Source organism: Puntigrus tetrazona, chromosome 6 (genome assembly GCF_018831695.1).
Source record: "Puntigrus tetrazona isolate hp1 chromosome 6, ASM1883169v1, whole genome shotgun sequence".
Taxonomy (NCBI): Eukaryota; Metazoa; Chordata; class Actinopteri; order Cypriniformes; family Cyprinidae; genus Puntigrus; species Puntigrus tetrazona.
Window position 1 is genome coordinate 5,701,330 of NC_056704.1, and position 21,478 is coordinate 5,722,807.

The window sequence follows — 21,478 nt, forward strand, 5'->3', positions numbered from 1 at the left end:
ACAATATGTACAGCACCACAATGGATGAACAATGTAAAAAATAAGAGGCTCAATTTTGTAGCAAAATATCTGTACATTTAAAAAAAAGACTTTTTTTTTTTTTCGTCCAATGAAATGTCTTTGTTTTTAAAAAAACGGCAAACTCTTTTTCCACAGCTCACAAACGTCACATGAGATAAAACCAGTAGGAGAGCAAGTCTGTGATTAAAATGAGATGTATTGTACATACAGTGTCACATTGGTCGTGAATGCTTGGTAGTAAACATTTTGTCAACATTTCATGTTATTTTTCGGTCCGGAACGAGTCATTCTCAAGATCCTTAAGATCGAATCTCTCTCTCGCGCTCTTTTTTTTTTTTTTTTTTTTTAAATCGAAGGTTAAGTTTTAAGATGATAAACGATAGAAAGAAAAAAAAATTAAAAGTGCATCTTGTAAAATCTTCCCCTCAGAAAAGGCTGCTCAGTTTTAGAACCGGAGGTTAAATGACAATGAAAATGAATTGTGGGCCAATCCGAGGACTTCCTTTGGCATTTCTGCTCTGTCTTGTACATAATACACAAAGTCACAAAACTGAATAGAGTTAAACATAAACAACCACGATCTTTCTTCCTAATGTCCATTTGTAGAATCCACGTTTGACTGCAGGCCAGACATATTGCATCCAACACTCTACACTTGGCGTTTTCTTCGTCCTGCTTTCTTCGAACCGCTCCACTAAATCGGGATGCCAGATCCCAAGTGTTCAATGTCACATTTATCCATCGTTCTAAGTGTGCTATTTTTTGTTCCTTATTTCAGTAGTGTTACTGGCCCACCTTCTGTCCTTAAAAGTTGATCGAGCGTGGCTAGCAGGTGGTGATCTCCATGCTGCGTAGCTGAAGGTGCTGTACCTCCAGGTTCCTTCTCCCGCTCCTCCTCAGGGCATCGGCCCGGCGGAAGGGTTGACTGCGCAGGTCTGAAGACAAACAAGCGAAGAGTTACAAAGTGATCACAACTATAGCCTGGGCCTGTGGATATGGATGGGACAGGGCCAAAGATGGGCACAAAACTGGCAGGAGTGTGGATGTTTGGTTAGTTTGAGATCCATTTAGTAGGAATGCACAATATTCTGGTACCTTATCGGTTATTGTGTGTTATTTGTAACTTCGTTGAATGTTTCAGAAACCAACTGGCAACATGGAATAGTTTAATATTTTATTCCATCTATCTGATTTATTAATATAGGTCGGATATAACAGTCGAAACTGGGTATACCTCATTTTCCCTAATTTTTACATTTTGGCTATGGAAAAGTTCATCTTTACAAGACACTAATCATTTTTTGGACAAAATGTATCATTATTATAATATTGGCTATTTATCTGTGTTTTATATCTTATGGCATAAGTTATTGGATATGATGGGTGATGTTATATATTTAATTTCCCCTATTTTAACATTGATAAGAAGTGAGCATCAAGTGATATTGTTTATTTGCAATTTTAAAGCTAATCTTTACAAAAGATGAATGATTTGATGACATTTAGATGTATTCTTTTTATTACACATAACTTGATACTCTTTATTGATATCAGCTGATATTGGATATAATGGTTAACAGTAATAATTTAAGAATGTTCACAATATTTATATTATATATTTTTTACATGTCTATCATTTGGTATCGGCTGATATTGAAAAATTCACCTTTGCATATTTATTTTCCTTGTTTTTAGAGTGACAAGGTTAGCATTAAATGACTGAAACTGTAAAGTTAATCGCTACAAAACATATTTTAATAACACCGTAAGATTCAATTTCTAACAAATGAAAAACCAATATTCGTTCTTCATATATTGCCTAACTTTATTTATAGCTTTTAAAATGCCAGATTTTTAATATTTTAATTTATTCAGATTAAAAAGTTGATCCGTTGATCACACGTTGGTGTTTTTTAATATGTAGCTCTGTCTTAATAAAGATTTTTTGTATTTTGCTTGCTGTTTTGCAATATAATCCACTTTTTTCTTATTTTTTGTCATTTTTGTTCTCTTATCATATCAGATAAAATTATAATATCAGTGCATCCCTACAATTCAGATCCTTCTGGTAAGTCATGATATGTTGGAAGGTGGTTACTAAGAGAAATTTACCAAGGGAGGGAAAACTTCAACACATTTTGAAATCTGACGAGATTTGAGTAGTGCAGAAAACAAAATGCGAAACTACTGAAGGCAGGCATGCGTTTTTTTTATGCAGAGAATTCCCGTTTCCGTCCTGTGTTTACTGCCCTTGCCCGGGTGAATGGTAAACAAATGAAGAAACATATAGAGAGAAGGATGGAATGACTGGGAGATGAGTGAAGAAGAGACGGACTTAAAGGCACCTTTCTGAGGGGACAGAATTTAGTTTAGTAATGGAAGTCCTCGGAGAGGGCGGGGTCACAGAAGAACCGCGAGCCACGTTTGGCTGATCGTGCGGTAAAGGGGACGGTCTTCAGCACTGCAGCAAAATAATAGCCAATCACAACACAGAAACACCAAAGCTAGAAGCTCTAGAAAAAGCACAGAATCAGACAGAAACTTCAAGCCTCGAAATTCTAGCAAGGCTAAACAGCATGGCGTCTACTGCTACTGTACGTCTAATATATTAAGAACAAGACCAATGCACACTTAGGAAAACAGATTCATCCGACGTCCGTACAGTCAGATGAATCTGTTGGGGCATTCATTCAGGGGTAGTCCTACCTGTAATGATGTCCTCAATTGCTCCATCTTTGCCTTCGTAGACAAGCCGGCTATCTTTGCCTTGTCTCTTCCTTAACTCAGCAATCAGCTCCTGCTGCTGCCGCTTGCCCTTGTGAGGTGACTGGAGGTTGTGCAAATTAATAGATGATTGAACATACAGTTAGTGCACAGAGTTTTGCTGTCATTTTTAACAAATTAATATGACTACCTTTAATACACATATTAGTGTATCACAAATTGCACTGTTCAATTTAATTTCAATTCACAAGCTTCAGTTCTGAACTCGATTTGATATTGATTCAGCGGCAATACATGTCTTAAGGATAAAGGATAAGTTTAGGGATTAAATTCTCTATTAACAAAAAACTAATGCTGTAAAGACTATACAGGGACTTCTGTAAGTTGATACATTACTATAATATTAAAGGTTAAATATTCAATTATTTGTATACAAACAGTTAAAATGCATAAAAGGGTGTTTTCTTTAAAATAACATTATAACAACTTTATGACAATTATATTTCTACTATATTTATTTTTATTTTTTAAACGGTGGCACTCCGAAACATATGTTAAGTAAAAATTTAATGATTATATACAAATTAAGCGAAATGCTTTCTCTGAACAGCTTTCCTGAAGTAAAAGTAACATTATATTAACAAGGTGTTTTATTGATGACGTGATTGTATGATTACAAAAGATATGTTCCTATTTGCACGCCAACTTAAAACAGCATAGAGTAAAAGATCTGGGAATCATTCCCAAAATGAGAACTGATAATATTGAGAAACATCATCTCGTCACACCTGTTGATTCTCGTGCTCCTCCATCATGGCCTCCTGTTCCAGAAGTTTCTCCATCATCAGCTGCTCTTGCCTCTTCCTCTGCTCGTTTTCTTCATCCGCATGCTGAAAACAATGACAAATTAGATCTGGGCCTTGTGTGAGGGAGGAAACTGATGCACTGATAGTATACTCACCCTATAGGACTTGATGAAGCGAACAAAAACAGGGAAGAACACAGAGGGTGGCATGGTCTTGGGGCTCTCCCCGAAGAATTTCACAACATCATCGAAGGCATCCTGTGATTACATGCAAGCCACACGATCATGGATTACCTTTGTGAGGCTATTCAAATGTACAGCTTATCACGACCGGCTCAGATTTCTAACCACAATACCCTACAGCCTTCTTTTTTTCTACCTGTGCAATCCTAGCATCATCCAGGAGCTTCTTCAGTCTGGCCTCGTTGTGATGGATGAAGTCTTTGAGCAAGGAGTTGTGGCCGTGCATGCTGTACTCTCTTCTGGTCAGATCCATACCCCTCTGTAGCTCCTTCACGTCCAGGAGAACATTCTCCAGTGAGACTGCAACATGGGAATAATGACATCCACCGTCAAAAACAAACTTACTGTAGGATTCAGTCAATTAATATATTAAATAAATTAAAAAAGCAAGCTTTTGGGCTTCACTAAAAATGTTAATGTGTGAGCTAAGAACATTTTAACATTTAGAAAGCGCTATATTAGTATTATTTATGTACTATTGTATCGTTTATTCACTTTAAATTATACTGTATTCTTTTTAATAGACGTATCATTGTTTTATGCTTGTCAGTTCTATTAGAATATTATTTTATTTATTTTAGCACTTTTATTTTAGTTAGTTGCCAAGATAGCATTTCTTATATTGATACTTATATAATTACACTTATATTTATGCATAAGCTTCAACTAATAGTTAGGCACTAATTTAGAAATATAATTACTATTTCTAATTGCTATATTTTAAACATATTTTTTGGGTTGATGGAGACTTACCTGCAGCAGCTTTCTCAATGTAGTGCAGTTCATTGTAAAAAACGCATACAACAGGATATTTCTCCTTCACCACATTGGCTATGTAGTGCAAAAGTGTCTGCTTCCTGTCTGTGGATTTGGTCTCCAACAGCTGAGGGCGGGAAATATTGTAGTATTACAATAAAACGTAACGTTAATAATGGCAAAATAAATGTAAAAATGTAAGACCAAAAAAAAGTGCATGGTTTTTAGGTTTGCAATGACTTACCAAATCCAAGCTCTGAAGTTTGAAGCCATAAACAGCTCCTCTTTTACTACTGTTCATGTAGTTCCCAAGGGCCAAAATGATCTAAAAGGACATATATCATGTAATTAATTGCAAGTAAGGCTAAAAAAAAAAAAAAAAACAGAACCTGCGTAAAATTAAAGTTGCATTAGCTTACCTCAAGGATTTTCTTTAATTTCTGTGATGATTTTATGGATACAGATGCTGCTATGATAGCATGCAGTTGCTGATAGGAAAACGGCAAACAGACAAACGTATAAATGCATTTCGTATTGATCTTTGTTAGTATTAATAATGTTGGTATTCCTCTTTTTCTCTTTCTACTTTACCGGTGTGAGCATCTGCAGGCTATCCGTAAAGTTGCCCATAAAGACCATGATGGTCATCCGCTGTGGCAGCCTTTCAATCTTACTGAAGAGCATCATGAACCGGTCTTCATCAGTGAGCCCGTCCATTGGCCGTCGCTCCCGCTCATACTGACGGAGCATCTTCACCTCACTTTCAGTGGGCATGAACCGCATCAAACACTCCACGAAATCCACAGGCACTGTACGTAGGTCGAACCTGAGGAAGGTGAGAGGAAATTATCAGAGCGCTCTTCAAAAAAACAATAAGAACAAACGAATCGATGGAAAAATCAACCAAACAAACCAAATCAGCAGGGACAGGAACCGTGGAAGGAGCAGAACAAGAACTTACTGATGCTAAAACAAGAGCACTTTTTTTTGTAAACGTCCTCTTATCTTGATGTTAAAGGGAGAACTTACGTCTGGATTGCTTTGCAGATCTCTTCAGGGCTCTTCCCTGCCTTGCGGAGCGTGATGGCAAGGTTTTTGGCCCTGTTGGCCTCCAGTAACGATACTTTATTGGGACCTTTCTGTGGAGCCTTCTGCTTTTGCAACGTCATGTCGACGGCAGGACCCTGGGCTTTGGTCTTGAACATCTCTTCAAACTCATCCACATTTAAATCCTGCAAACAAGGAAATATAGAGACAACACTAACGATTGGCACCAATGATTCATCCACAGTAGGTCTTCCTAGCCACTGCTTATTTCAAATGGATATTTGTTTTATCAAAATGTTCTCGTTCTGCCTCCAAACTGAATTTCATTAACCCCTTCCTATTCAAAAACTTGGCTTCTTCTGTTTTTTGTCTTGCGATTATAGTAGCAGCAGTTACAGAATGTACTTCGAAATGTGAGCTGAGACCAAACTGAGTAAAAAACACCATCTGGCGTCTTCCTAATATGTAACAGTAACTCAAAACAGAAGCATGATAATCAAGCAGACCAGCTTGGTGTTGTAATACACGCAGACTTGATAGAAATCACACATTTCAGATCATGTAAAGCGCTGCAGACAAATACCTCAAGGATCCTCTCGTCATCGATTTCATTGAAGACAGTGCCGTTGATCTGATTTGGTTTCAGAGCCACCCAATTGAACACTGGCATGCGGAACTTGGTTTTGATTGGCTTTTTAATTTTCACGGCTGCCAGGAAAGAAAAGAGTCCCGTGACTATCAAAACGACTACTCAATGAGATTAAGAAGAATGCGATCACCACAATACAGGATAATGTGTTAAAACAAAGACGCACAACACAAAATATGACTAGGTCACGACAGTTAAATGGTGGCCATGACAAATATCAGGAAACCTACAGAAGAGCTTGATTGGTCCGTCTTTGAAAGCAGGAAAAAAGAGAGTAGACAAAAACAAATGTTTAGAGAGTTATAAAAGCGCAAACGTCTACAAAGAGAAAGCAGAAAATGCTTCTAAATGCTGAACAAAACTCTTTGGAAAATTATTTCAAGGGAAAACAATTTAAAACAGACAATTAAAAATAACAGGGTGCCACGATCACACACACCTGTCAAGCCAGAGTTGAATATGACCGTTGGTGTGCCGCTTCCAGGGAGAGGAGGAGCACAAGGAGGAGGAGGTGGAGGTAAAGGAGCAGAGATCTCAATCGAGTGCCCAGGAGGTGGAGGTGGGGGAGGAGGAGGTGGTGGAGGGGGTGGAGGCGGCGCTGATGGAGGAGCGAGGGATGCTGACGGTCCGTTGGGAACTATAAGAAAAAACAGAGAATGTGTGAACCTCTAACAGTTAATTAATTAATTGAAGACAGCAAGCTTGAGCACATCTGTATCCACTTAACAGAATTACAACATGTAACAAAGAATAACTCATTAGAAGAGATAGGCTGATCTTTTTTTGTTTATGTATGTTTACATTATTCTACTTAATTAGTTCAGGTTTATATATATATATATATATATATATATATATATATATATATATATATATATATGGTGCACCCACAAAACACCATTACAGTAAATAATTTTTTTAGGTATTTAGATAATTAAGCAGCTGTCACAGAATCTAGGAAAAAAAAAGATCAGTTCATGAACATGCTAATACATTTACAGTTTTAAAGTTTTAAATACATTTTGTGCATGTAAATTTGCGTGTATATAATATATAATTATATATAAATATAATGCAAAATATACCCATATTAAATAATATAACAAATACCCATTTTGGACTTCCTATTCATAAGACAATTCTGAAACAAACGCATTATAGTTTCCACAAAAGATATTTCAACTGCTTTCAACATTGATAATAATAAGAGTTCTTTTAAAAGCATTACAGTAATTGCTTACATTTAAAATTGTATTTATATGTAATACAAATATTTCTTTATTTGCTAATATGTTTTATATATATATATATATATATAGCTAATTATATATATTTAGCTAAATATTGTATTTGATTAAAAAACAATTACAGACTTGAACATAAGGGACATATTTCACAAACCTTTTAACTTGACCTTATTCACATTAGTGTTACTCGCATACATTTATAGCTATTAATATATTCATTATGCGTATTATGTATATTTATCTAACCATCATTTTACGCATAATACAGAAACAAACCCCCCCGAAGAAATCTAAAGTTAAATAATCATAATAGTTCACTAATCAACCAATGTAGGGTTTGCAAAAGAGGCATTTAAGGGGAAATGTTGTTTCAGGTCAAAGTGAGCCTATTAAGGTCCTGGTTTTTAATTGGCCCTATGGGAGGGGGGGGCCCCATCTATAAACATTTAGTTCTCAAGCCCTGTAAAATGAAGTAGTGGCACAGTTTGAACCCAAGACCATGAGGCTACACCACCCTAATTAAATAAAATGATGGCAATCATACTGGGTAAAAACCCATAACATTAATCATCTTTAGATGCAGAAGGCAATCATTTCCTTATACCCTCATTAAATGTGTGCTGAACCATCAGATTTGTTAAAACCATTACTCACCAGAGGAACATGTCATTGGAGGTGGTGGAGGGGGAGGAGGAGGTGGTGTGGTCATGGCTCGAAGAGTGCCAGTCTGGGACGTGCTGCCAGAGCTGTAGACCGCACCAGCACAGGCTCCGGCCAGAACCATAGCATCAGGGCAGGGGGAGAGAGCCATGGGCTGAGGAGGCGACGGCAGCGGGGACACGTCTCCTTCCCCGTCTCCCTCACCCCTCACCTGGATCTGGAGACTGCCTCGGCGCTCGAGCTCATGGATTTTCTTCTCCAGAGTGGTCTGCCTCTGAATGGTCTCATCCTTTTCACGAACTATCCGGCGAAGCGTGTGAACTTGTGAGCTGGCGTCCCGGTACACAGCCTGGGTAATGTCAGGTTTAACAAGAAATGCCTTCAAGTTATCATGGCTATATTATGTCTTGAACGTTTTTATAAAATAATACATTTTCATTAGAGTTATGCACAACATATTTTTAATATTCTGTAAAAAAGGGTGCATGGCTTTGTTAAATAAAGAGATTACTTGTTACTTGTTTAAGGTTTCTGTGAATGAAATACCAAAGATAATTGTAACTGTCCATTACAGATTAATATCTAAAAGTTAATTATTATTTTACCTCCCAATAACATTTGGATATTAAATTTGAATAAAATAATTGCTAATTATTGCCATCAGTTCCCACACTCATAGTTGAAAACTCACTTATTGATTAAATTAGTCATTAATGATATTATATATATATATATTTTATAGGTATATTATATATATATATATATATATATATATATATTTACAAACATTATCTGTGTCAATCTAGTCTTTACAAACATTATCTGAATTTAAAATTTAAAATTTAAAATTCACAATTGTAATATCATTTTATTTTTATAATTTGTAACTGCCAAAACTATTAAAAAACGTTTTTTGTTAATTAAAATAAAGTTTTAAAAATTAGTCATGTTTGCCTAGGCAATCTGAAAACTGAAGCTGAAGTACTAAAATGATCAAAACTACAAGTGAAATAAAAATAAAGTTAAGTATAAATTCAAAAAAAGTTCAAAATGTTCTTAACTAAAAATATGAAAATAAAATGCTTTAAAAATACTAAAATGACTCTGAATAGCACTAAATGAATGTGTAAATTGGCAGCCCTAGAAATAATTCAGATCTGTCAAAGTAAAAAGCAGCGTTACAGTATGTTGACAGGTTGGTATGAACCACTGATAGATCTGTTTTGTAGGTCGGGTGGTGTGATACTGACCCGGACGGTATCCAACTCTTTGTTCTTCTGCATCAACTGCTTCTCCAGTTCCACGATTTTAGACATGGCCTCATTCTCTGTTTCTAAGAGCTTGTCGGTCATCTGCCAACGAGAGGATCAGAAAGAGGATAGAGGAAAAATGCTGCATTATATTACGGAAATATATAATATCCTGGAAAATAGTTCTAGAAAAGAGTATTTGCTCACATGTGAGAGATTCTCCTCCAGTTCCTCCACGCGCTCCAGGGCAGCGTTTTTGGTCTCCGCGTCCTCTAGAAGCGTCCCCACGTCAAACAGGTTATCCAAGTAAGCCTGGATCTGCACTTTAAGTTTATCACTTTCAGTGTGCTTCAGCCTCTGTGCACAAAAACACACCCCAGAGACGGTAAACAACAGTGAGTTTCAAGAGGAGATACTTAATGCTACGAACAGTTTTCATACCTCCAGATAGTCATCCAAAGCAAGTTTAGTGAAGTCATACTGAAGATGAACTCTGAAGTTCATGTCCTCTACTGAGTGCACCACAATATTGATGAACTGCATGCACGCCACCTGAGTCACGAAGGGAATGATGATGAGATGAGACATCAGTAGTGGTGAGAGCTTGTCAGTTTAAAAGGCACTCTAGAGGAGAGGGGAAGGACTCGGTAATATAGACTCACCATGAAATCAATATTGTTGTCTTCATTTTTGAAGTGTTCCATCAATTTCTCAAACCTTTGGGATTCTGAGCAGACCTGAGAAAGACAAATGATACAAGTTAAATTTTATTAAGCCACAGAAAACAACGCTGTGCTTTTTGGGTTCCTTTAAGGGTGTGACGTTACGTTAAAACTATCAATTAATGATGTATACATCAATCTACCTCTGTCCAGTATATGTACTGTAAACACACTATACATGACATCTATATAAATTGATAAAAAATATAACATCTATAAAAAATAAACACAATAAATAAAAAATATTTGGGAAAAAAAAGAAAAAGTTTTGTTTGCTTAATTTTAATAAATATTTTGTATACAGAATGAGACAGTTTTGAGATGTTAAAAAAATATTTGATGCAATATTAGTATTAATTTAAGCATAAAAACAATACGTTTAACACTGCATTTGTTGTCACTTTTCCCCTAAAATGAAAAAGGTTATTATTAATTATAATTTTGGTTTTGTGAGCAAAAAAATAAATGTACGTTTGTAAAACATTTTCCTGATTTACAGAAGACTTAAATGTCATCCAGTGCATTTTGTCAGGCATAATAATTTTACATTTAGGTCATTTTACATTTGAAAAAACTTGCCCATTTGTGAGTTTTTTTATTCAAACACATTCGAATTTAATGTGCTCCCTTATTCGTTTATATATTCTAATATGTACAAGTCTGAATAAGCATTTTGTTTGAGTTTTTAAATAAATATTGTGTTACACTGAATGACAATGTGGCATTATTACAGCCAAATATTAAAATTTTTATTCTCCAAAAACCTAGTAGACACAAAGTAGATTTAATGTGGTTTCTATGGGCATAAAACTACATGTAAATTTAATTTGATGCTGACATCTTGACATCCCTGACCCATTAAGGTTTTGGTGACATGATTAAAATTATTTTGAAATATAGAATTAAAAACAATACGATTTGTATTCACGGAGTACGGCTTCATAACATATTGAAATAAAATGTATATCCTGACTTCATTTACTGTGAATAGTCACTGGCAGTGCATGTTTTAACTTTTCAAAATGAAAGCATGACAATTTATCATTTGAATATGAAGAATTTATGACAAATATTACAGAATGTTTTCTTTAAAATAACATTATTCTTGTTACATGATTTTTATCGCGCAGTGTCTATTTTATAGTATTAATTATTGTTTGGTATTTTTCTGATAATATCACAGCCTCATAATCAATAATCATTATAAAATATAGATATAAACTATATAACTATAAGCTACCTGGTGAAAAATTCCGGTATTTTTATATCAAAATGTATATAACGAATGATAAAATTATAAGAATGATAAAAATGATGAAAGGAGAACATCCTTTCTTACCTCTTTGAAATGGTCGAAAGCGGCTAGGATGATCTCGTGTCCTCCTCTGACCAAACACACATGACCAACAGCTCCAAAACCAGGGCTTTGGTTCTGCAGAATGCAAACAAAAGCACGCTTATGTCAAGAAACCAAACCTGCACGAAATGCTTAGCGCTACAAACTCTGATAAAACATTCCAAGGAAAAATGAAGAATTCCAGATACGACTCCTAGCCAATCAGAAAATCTCCAAGGGGCAGGTCAAACGCTCCTATTGGTTTTATGGTTGGCAAATTACAGAGGAATTATCCCACCTACACAAGGAGCTATTCATTAGGTTTTGTTTAACGGCTTTGAAAGATTGTGTATCACGGTCTCAGGCAGCGGTCTTAGTTACAAACCGTTATCTTCTATTGACCTTAATCAGCACGACTGACAGACAATTCATCTATTTATAGCTAAAGTTTCCAAAGAACAGCCTTTCCAAAAAGGTCTTTGATCAAATGTAATAGCTTAAGGGTTCGGATGAAAGCCTCGACCGATAAGAGAGTTCTCATCAACCGTGCGAGAGTTTTAAACACAGAAACCGGAGAAACGTTTGAGAGCAATGATTAATATTTTCGCATATATTTTGGTTCGGAGAAATTTGGCGTGCGGTTACCTGGGGTTTTTGTTGTTAAGGCTCAGAGCGATTTCATTGACGGCATGGGGATGTGACATAACCATGTTGAAGCCATACTTCAGCCAAATAATGTGCGATATAAAAAAAAGGAAAAGTGAAAAAGAGGTTAAAATGTTTTTCAATTCGGGTGATCTTAAAAACGACATTTCGTAAACTTACCCATACTGCTTACCTGGTAGTTCATAATAGCTCTGAGACACATGATGCACACATGAACATCATCTTTTTTGCACACCAGGCGTGAATTCTTCAGAGTTCTACGACTGGGCAAAGTATTAGACCTGGAAAAAATAAAACACTACGATGTTAAGAGCGGTCTTGCAAAAATACATTCCAATTTTCAGAATGAACACAAACGCGCTCGTGTCTGTTTGCAGGCATCTACCTAATGGAGTGCCGTGTGGATCGTGGTATGCTGCTGCCGCTGACTGGTGATGGTAGATTGCTGTCGCCATGGAGATCTTCTATAGACCTGCTCCAAGGGGTCTCTACAGAAGTCTCACCTGTGGCGCTCTCTGTTACATCTCCATCAAATCTAAAAAATCACAGAAAATTATAAACAGAGAAAACATGGCGCGGTCCTCCTTGCTGAGAAAGTGTGTTTCAATCACGTATCAGGCTCCATCGCACTTTTTTCATCTCAGCCGTCAAGGCAACAAACGACTTTTGCCTTCTAAATTTGGTATATCACTGCTAATACTATTAAAGCTGGCTTTTGCAAAACCACTCTTTTAAACAAGCTTAAGGATCCTGTTGGCATTCGCGGACAAGTCTGGTTTAGCTCCTATCTGTCAGACTGATGTCTCTTTTAAAAGGACAACGCTCCAAACAACAGTAAAATACGGCGTGCCACAAGGTTCTGTTTTAGGCCCAGTCTTGTTTTCCTTGTATATACTTCCTTGAAGTGACATTATTAAAACACATGGTCTTTTGTTTTCATTGCTTTGCATGACACACAAAATGTATTTCCTCCAGACCACAGCAAATTCTACTAATACAGGAAGTTCTACGATCATCCTACAAATAAAGTACTATATTATGCTATACCAAACTGCTGCTTGTTTGTAAAATTCTTAATAGTCTATTCCAGCATTTTTCTAATCCTGGTCCACTTCGTACTGCACATTTCGTACATCTCTTATCTGTCTTGCTCATTATTTAACTACTTCAACAAACCCATTAAGATCCAGAAACCCTTGCGTCTTGACAGTGCCGATTAAGAGAACTTAAATAAAGAAAAGAGTTGAGCAATTTTAACATGGCTCTTAGCCTTTGATATGGAATCTCTAACACTGTTCAGACAAACTCTATTTAAGTCTTAACTTTTAACTCATCTGTTTAGCCAGGCATATAGTTAAATCCCCATAGTCAGCTTCTAATCCTGCTACACTTATTCGGTAGGCTGGCAACTATTGATCCTTTCTTTATTAAAAGCACTAACATTGCTTCCATTTCTTTTCTTCACCTACAACATAGGACACCCATGCAAAGTTGCATTAGACCGTATCATGTCCAATGTTACAACTCCTGCAATGTTACATTTTATTTAACTACTTTTAAAAGAGCAAATATAAAAAATACCTTGTTGCAAAAATTAACATATTAGGACTATCAGTGCATTAACATTTTTAATCAAATTAATAACATGGTGCAGAGATTAATTAATTAATTAATTAACTAAATTTGGGTAAAGATGACAGTTATTTTTGGTCAGTATTCAATGTTTTAATTATTATTGTTTTCAATAAATGAAATTGTTCTCTAAAGAAGAAACTAAAACTGCCTGCAGGTGATAGTGAATATCTTTATTATTAAACAGCTGGTTTAATAATTAAATAAACGGCTCTCTCTATGAATGGGCCTTTGAACCATTGCATACATCATTTGTGGAAAATGATGATTTATTCAAAAACTAAACACTGCTACGTTGTGCAGATGCTCAACAGCTCTTCTGTGGCTTTATTGGTAATATCTTCGTTGGAAAAATTAAGCCAAAACATCATGTTCAAAATATAACAATAATCATATTTACTGGACTGTGGTACAAACATCACATTTGCTATTCACTTTTTCACTATTCATAAACGGCATTTTCTGCTGGTGTGATTTCACTTATTACGTGATATAAAAGAGATAAAAACTTGTACAGGGGCATTTTGTGCCCCAATATCATGAATTATAGGCCATAACTGCATTTCTGAAGTTGTTGCCCTGCGTCATATGTCAACAGTAAACTGTATGAAATGTATGTTTATGTACAGGTTTATATACTGCATTATAATATTTTAATATAATGATTTTTACATAACTAATTAATGCATTAACCTGGCAGCTTTATTTAAATATTTTAGGTGTATTTTTAAGCTACAGTGGTGATCACAAATTTGATTCATTGTATTTAATGTTGCTTTCACTCTGACCTATACAAATACAAACCTTGCACATTTATATTCATCAAACATTGTATCAGTGCTAAATGAGGCATTTAATTAACCCCCTCTTTCTTTTGAAAAGATTTCAGTAGTCGACTGTTGTGACAACTTCTAGCAAAAGTGTTCTGACATGGTTAAGTGAAAGCAAAAGACAGCAGGAAAGGAAAAAATATTAAGATTGACAAGCAAAAGAGCTACTTACGTGACAGCATACTGGGCAAAAGACAGGTACTCCACAAGAACATCAAGCCCTTTATTTTCTTCATTGAGAAACTCTCTCACCCACCTAAGACATTACATAAGACATCAGAACAAAACATTTAACATCCGACTGAATACCTCAAAAGAAACCTTTTACAGTTCAAAAGTGAACTCACTTCATGTTACCTTGAGTTTGATTCGTTAGACATGTGACTCACCCGATGTGATTGGTCCTAAGAGATATCTCCAGCTCTCTGAGCACCTGAGTTGACTCTTGAACCCGCCTTCTAAATTTCTGTCAAGAAATAATCTTTTATCGTCAACTTTTTGATGATGAATCTGAAATACTTCCTAACGCGCTGTCAGCACGCATTTATGAACCGCTTTATTATTAGTTTTTACATCCTTTTTGAGCTCGATGATCTTGAAAACGATCTTTTTACCCACCGCCGGAGTGCTGTTACACTTATAACCTTGAAGGAAACATGCACGCAAATCCGAGAAAACCTAATTCATAATTTACATTTATGAAACGTTTCTCTTGATGCCATCCACGACTCCATTTGGAGAGGCCCTACATTAAAGGGATTTTATTCGAATGACTTGTGCTATATGATTTGACTCGTGTATTCAATAAGGATTTTCTGGACGGGCCATTAAAATCTAAGAGGATGGTATTTATTCCATTAACTTAGATGAAGCTTTAAAATATGCAATAGTTTTCATGTATCATTCTTTTAAGGCATCTTAACACATACATATACATACTATCTTTCAAATACTAACTGATATTAAGTTTCCTAGATCTTGAAATATTTGTGATCTATCAATATAGCAGCTAACAAGAGTCTGCATGCATGAAGGAACTCACCTTCCTGGTGACGGCAGGGTCCAGGAAGCTTCTGAGCTTCTGAATGTATGTATGGGGAGGATTCTTCACTTGGAATCGTTCCTGTCAGACACGCAAATGATGCTATATTTCCATTATTCATCTCAAACACGCCTCTCCTCCCCGACTTCAACATAAAACATTAACTGAGCAAACCCTCTTTTCTGTTCGGTTATCCTCTGATCTAATTCCCAATCATTCGACTCCTCACAGAGTCTCACTTTCACCCAATCACTTCTGAACCACATCTGCAGCCTTGAAAGCATCGTGGCAATCACCGAGATATGATCATTCATTATTTAGACAGCAGGCATTTCACACTCTTTCACCTCAACAAACATTTCCACAGTCGGCCATGTTCTTCTTTCCTTACGTCAGTGTAGCCATGGTGACTTGATACGGTGGATGTAGAGAGGATGCGTTTACTTAGTGGTACTATTGCAATAAAGCAACTTTCCCTCTGTTTATACGTATTAGGGCAATGTATTTTGCAGTATACATCTGTATACATCATTTGACCAGATCACAAGAGTCTATCGTTTTTTTTTTCCCAGTAAATAAAAACCCAAGAAACCAGAAAAGAGCACCTGATAGAACTAAAAGAGTTCTTGTGACATCAGTGTCGCATTAAATATCAAACATTAATTATATTAAAAGACGTACAAAGCCTCATTTCTCATATTTGATAATGACATTTTAATATGATTTCTCTACCTTTCCATCATCAAAAAAACATTGATAATTAAGTTGCTTCAGTGCTGGAAATATCACAAACAATATGAAAGTTATTCTTACAGTTTGCAAATGTAATTCAAATGAAAGATTTCGCAGCAAAAGGACACATGCTCCCTAACTAAAAATGATAACATTATCAAAATCATAATCATTATCATATCAAATGTTCTTAGCATAAACATAAACTGTCAATCGGATGAAAAAGACGTGTAGTAGAACGGGTTTTTCAGAATGTTGATCATTTAGAGGCAATGAAACCTGTCTATCAAATATGATACAGTAGGCTTTATAGAGTTAACAAATAAAGACTTTTTCTGTGAAAAAGACAGCTGTAACATCCTCTGACTGAGATAAGGTTATGTAACGGTTCTGTAAAATTGCTCTCTGGCCTGTCTGAGACTCATTATGCCGAATGCACGTACACAGACTCTCTCACCTGATCACATATCAGCTCCCATTTTTTTTCGTTGTCATACTGTCTAAGGAGCCTCACTTTATCCGGAGGAAGGTTCATAGAGTTCTGAGAAAGACAGAAAGAGAGCGTTAACTTTCTTTTTTTCTCTCACACGTTTGAAGGCATTCTGTACATAACATGTTAGTCAAAAACACAAGCGACGAAAAGCTAAATAGCTAGTCTCTGAAATTCCTGAGACGCCGTGGATTTTTCTTCGCAAGTCGCTCAAAAGCAAAGACGTCACGGGCAGTGTGCAACCAGGTTACTATTTTGTCCCAGCTCTCATCTAAGTGCAAATCTGGATTCAGCCTAAATAGTTTAAATATCTGCAGAACAGCTTTCTTCTCTTCAACAATAACACAGAAAATAAATAGCTGCAATTTAATATGAAATATCATCAGTAAAAAAAGGTATACATTTAATGAAATGTTCATGACAGTGGCTCCCTAAAGGAATAGTTCACTCAAAAAACGGAAATCGGTTAAAAAGCCAATACGTAAACTTGAGTTTGTTTCTTCATTAGAACAGATTTTGGAGAGATTTACCGTTCCATTACTTGCTCACCAAACTAGTCCAAACTACTAATAAATACATCACAGGTCCAGACCATCAGTTATTAACTTTGTAATTAATATACTAAAAATTATTATGTAGTACTTATTAGCAAACACTATGCCATTTTATTTTGGGACGCCACAAATATGAACTAAATGCGCTTTTAAAATACGTTAGTTAAGTTACTTGATTGTATTAGCATATGAAAGATGTACTACAAGTAAAATACATTTTTTAAATTCAGAGATAGCGCATTTTGGTTCATGTTTGTGGCGTCCCAAAATAGTACAGTTAAGCACGCTTAGATGGTTTATTTTAAGAAATACTAAAGAATAATTTTTAGCATATTAAGTACAACATGAGTGTGTGTGGGTTGCTTTGTAAAGAGTGCGTATTTCTCGAACACAAAGCTTTTCGCTTCTCAAGACATTCACATAACTTGTGAATTATTGGGATGCTTTTTAGCTCTTTTTCCTGTGACTGTATCAAATGTAACGCTAAACTGTTCCAAATAAAAAACTCATCTTCATCCAGGTTGCTCTGAGGGAGTTTTATTGTAAACTATTTCTTTAAGACAAGCAGATTTAAGGATAGGAACCCAGTATGAAACCTTTTCTTTTATTTACCATGCATTCTAGTGAAAAATTGTCATGTTGCACTTAATTTGACATAATGTTTACTTCCGTGTACTTCTAGTGTACCTTCTTAAGAAAGTCCTATAATATAAGATAAGTACATGGGGTAGGGTTAAATTTAGGAGTAGGTTCAGGGTTAGTACATAGCTATTACCTAGCTTTTGTAATTACTTTAATAAGCACATGTACATAACAAGAATAAAGTCCTACCAATGTCTCCATAACGGTTTTTACCTCTGTGCGACACACTTGGTCCATATATACTTATTTTGTACAAATTTTAAATAACATAATGGATTGATAAACCAATTTTAAGTTGTTGCGTCAATTTAAATGTCATTTAAATGAATTTAATTATCTGAAACTGTCCCTCACGCATTTTTATGGTCACTCTCCGTTCTTCTATTTGGGCATAATGAGCCAAGCCCAAGTTTGATTAAATGATTAATGAGAGAAAAGCTCTGCAAATCAAAAAGTCTGAGCATCAAATGAAAACACAGCAGCAGTGCCCAACGTGTAGAAGAGGGTAGAAGAGACTTGGGCTGCAAAAGCCAACTCTATTGGGACAGAATTTGTGATGCAAATCTGAGAAAACGAGGCAGCATTAACCGATTTGCATTCACTCCCCCCCGCTCCGTTTCTCTTCTCTCGGGCACAAACACAGACGCAGACACAAACAGACAGACATGCCCACACACATGGCATGGAGCGGTTATGCTGATTTGCAGACTTTTGATTCTCAACGCACTGATTAGATCACGAGGGCTCCGAGGGCAGGTCTCTAATGTAAGCGAGTGACGTGTGTCTCTTTGGAGGACACCCTGAAAATCCAATCAGGGAGATAAGCAACAGATGACCTATTCTAAGTGCATTGATTAAAGACCCTTGAGAACTTCGCATGCGAAGCTTGTCAAAAGAATGTGTTTTTTTTAAATCCGTTACGTGAGTAAATGCAGGCGTGAGCAGCTGATATCAATAAGAAAACGGGTCTGATCAAAGTCAGTGCTACAACACAGAGACAGGTAGTTGCACTTTATTGATCTCGAAGGAAATTTAGGGTCTCTGGGGAGAAATTTGTACTCTAAATGTAATTCTAATAGACTGCGAGCTGGATTCTGATTAGAGAATTAAATCACGGGATAGATATCAAGTAGACTTCATCTTGAAGAGCCCTTCATGACAAACAGGAGCATTTCAGACCCCATTACAGACAACAATCAGACAGGTTGTGCCAATGGCTGAAATATCAACCAGCAAGGCCATCGCAGCTCTATCTGTATCTAAAAAGTGCATTTACTTTTGACGCCGCGGGGGTTATTGCTCGCGTTAAAGCACTTATTTAAAAGCAAATGCATGGAACACAGTGGCCTACAGAGCACGTTGCGATGACTGGATTAAGGACAGACTCCTTAAATCATACACGAACGCATAATCACCGCCACAAGAAAGCACGCGTGCGAGCTCGCAATCCCTACGACGCTAAAAACGGACGAAAAAGCACGATAAAGGAGCCGCGCGCCTGCAATTAGTAGCTATCATGCTCGCGCAAACAGCATCAAAGCAATGCACACTGCCAAGCGAGCACAATAGAGGCGTGTGTGCTGGCGTGGGCTGCCAGCTTCCATACTAGTTGTGCACATGATACAATTACATCGATACGGCTTTTGAGGATGTAGATCAAAATTACCAGTGCGATCGCAAATCTCTCCTCCAGTTCGGCGGGGTCCGGCATGGGCAGTTTAGGGGGTTTGCTGCCCCTCGCCCTGAAATCTGTGAGCTGAGCATCCATACTTTCAGCGTTCCCCATGTTTTTTGTCTGATGCCCAGCGACGGTAAACGCTTTAGAAAAACGTATTCAGCACCAAAATGCAATCAAGAGGCAAAAAGCAACCCAAAAAAAAGACAGTGCAGGCTTTTTATAGGCGACCAGACACCCTCTCCATCGATGCGAACCCGCAGAGCTCTGTATCAGATGCGAGAATTCGACAATAGCATCCCTACATTGTTAATCCGTATCTGTCGGGCCCTCCGTTCATTTTTCGGAGCTGTTGAGCATCGTTCACTCAGCGGCAGCGGCTCTGAAGCTGGGCGCATTTATCTGTATCATGCACAATAAATGCACCGCTGGAGGTTTGCGGCATGATAACGCGCATGGCTCGGATTCGGGCAGGCCAGTTAATCCGCGCTGTGTGGATGATAACAGACGGACTTCGACAAAACGCAAACTCCCCCATTCAATTCCCGACACAATGAAGCCTTTCAGCACCAATCCCCCGCTGGGGAGTGCCAAAAAGCCATGCTGAGGAGTCGAGGGGGAGGCAATGTTTTGTTCTGTTGCATGCCGGTATTTGTAGTTCGGACAACACAGCAGCGACATTATATATCGACGGTAACGTTTCGAGGTATTACATTTACTGTGTATTGTAGAAACGTCTGTGTTCATGTAACGTTATATTGACATTATTTGATCCATTTTATGTTTTATTTATTTATTTTTGGGGCAAGGTTACATTACATTTTTTTTTAAATAGCCACAGTTTTCCTTTATAACAACTTTGCGTACAAAAGAAAAAGAAGAAAATTATAATAAATGTTAGCCAACACCTAATTTTAGGGTTTCCGAACTAGTTGATTATTAGCATGGTTATTACTACAATATTAGCAATTTATTAACGCCTTATACTACATGACCTCTTTCTACATTACACAGTATATAAATTGAACAACTAACTATTAATAAGCAGCAAATTAAGAATTTATTGAGGGGAAAGTGGTAGTTCATATAATAAGTGTTCCCTGTGAAAGATTTACCAAATGTTATTGTAAGAATTTAATTTATATTAATTATATTAAATAAATTACAATATATTTGCAGTAATGATCAGATTATCTTAAATAGATATATTAATATTGGTGTATTAGCATTCGCTGAGTCAACCGAATAGGCCTATTGTTAAATTTAGTAAATTGCTCCTGTGGTCATCTGTCTTTTCCACTCAAGACATGAAGGAATCACAACTATTTCAATAATTCCGGTGAAGTCATACAGTGTCAACAGTTTTAGGAGGGTACGTTTGTTATTTGCTGTAAGTGCATATTTTCTCTCAGGCTAAATGTAACTATATAGAATAAACATGTGGTAAATGTGAACAGTCATGAAAACGTGCTCTCTTAAGTACACTTAAGAGGTGTTTTATTGCATTAAAACTTTTTAAAAAATATATTCAAGATTTGAAGTGCACGCTTCAGTACAGTTAAGCATACTTCTTTTTCACAAGGGCACGCTGAGCTTTGAACTGCCTAAAGTAGAAAGAGTGACGAAATATGACGAAAATCTGCATCTCTAAATAACCCCGATATTGACAAACAAATAACATAAATGTCACAAAAGCTCGAAAGGGAAACACTTTATTTATATGTCCACTGTTTAGAAAATCACTGCCCGGAATAA

General features: G+C 36.5%; 1 protein-coding gene across 1 annotated transcript in view; it reads right to left on the reverse strand.

The window, feature by feature from the left end:
- Positions 1-20,318, reverse strand: part of fmnl2b (formin-like 2b) — a 20,626-nt gene extending 308 nt beyond the window's left edge. Inside the window, 27 exon segments of the mRNA XM_043241368.1 lie at positions 1-956; positions 2,728-2,848; positions 3,534-3,635; positions 3,707-3,808; positions 3,930-4,093; positions 4,547-4,676; positions 4,794-4,874; positions 4,969-5,037; positions 5,141-5,375; positions 5,579-5,781; positions 6,180-6,304; positions 6,685-6,882; positions 8,147-8,501; positions 9,403-9,504; positions 9,610-9,759; positions 9,844-9,954; positions 10,065-10,139; positions 11,464-11,525; positions 11,528-11,556; positions 12,106-12,182; positions 12,299-12,407; positions 12,512-12,661; positions 14,761-14,844; positions 14,978-15,054; positions 15,631-15,711; positions 16,820-16,903; positions 19,715-20,318. The exon segment at positions 1-956 is cut by the window's left edge and continues 308 nt beyond it. Of these exon segments, the coding sequence (XP_043097303.1) occupies positions 847-956; positions 2,728-2,848; positions 3,534-3,635; positions 3,707-3,808; positions 3,930-4,093; positions 4,547-4,676; positions 4,794-4,874; positions 4,969-5,037; positions 5,141-5,375; positions 5,579-5,781; positions 6,180-6,304; positions 6,685-6,882; positions 8,147-8,501; positions 9,403-9,504; positions 9,610-9,759; positions 9,844-9,954; positions 10,065-10,139; positions 11,464-11,525; positions 11,528-11,556; positions 12,106-12,182; positions 12,299-12,407; positions 12,512-12,661; positions 14,761-14,844; positions 14,978-15,054; positions 15,631-15,711; positions 16,820-16,903; positions 19,715-19,834 (3,306 nt within the window). The 5' untranslated portion in view covers positions 19,835-20,318 and the 3' untranslated portion in view covers positions 1-846.
- Positions 20,319-21,478: the final 1,160 nt, after the last annotated feature.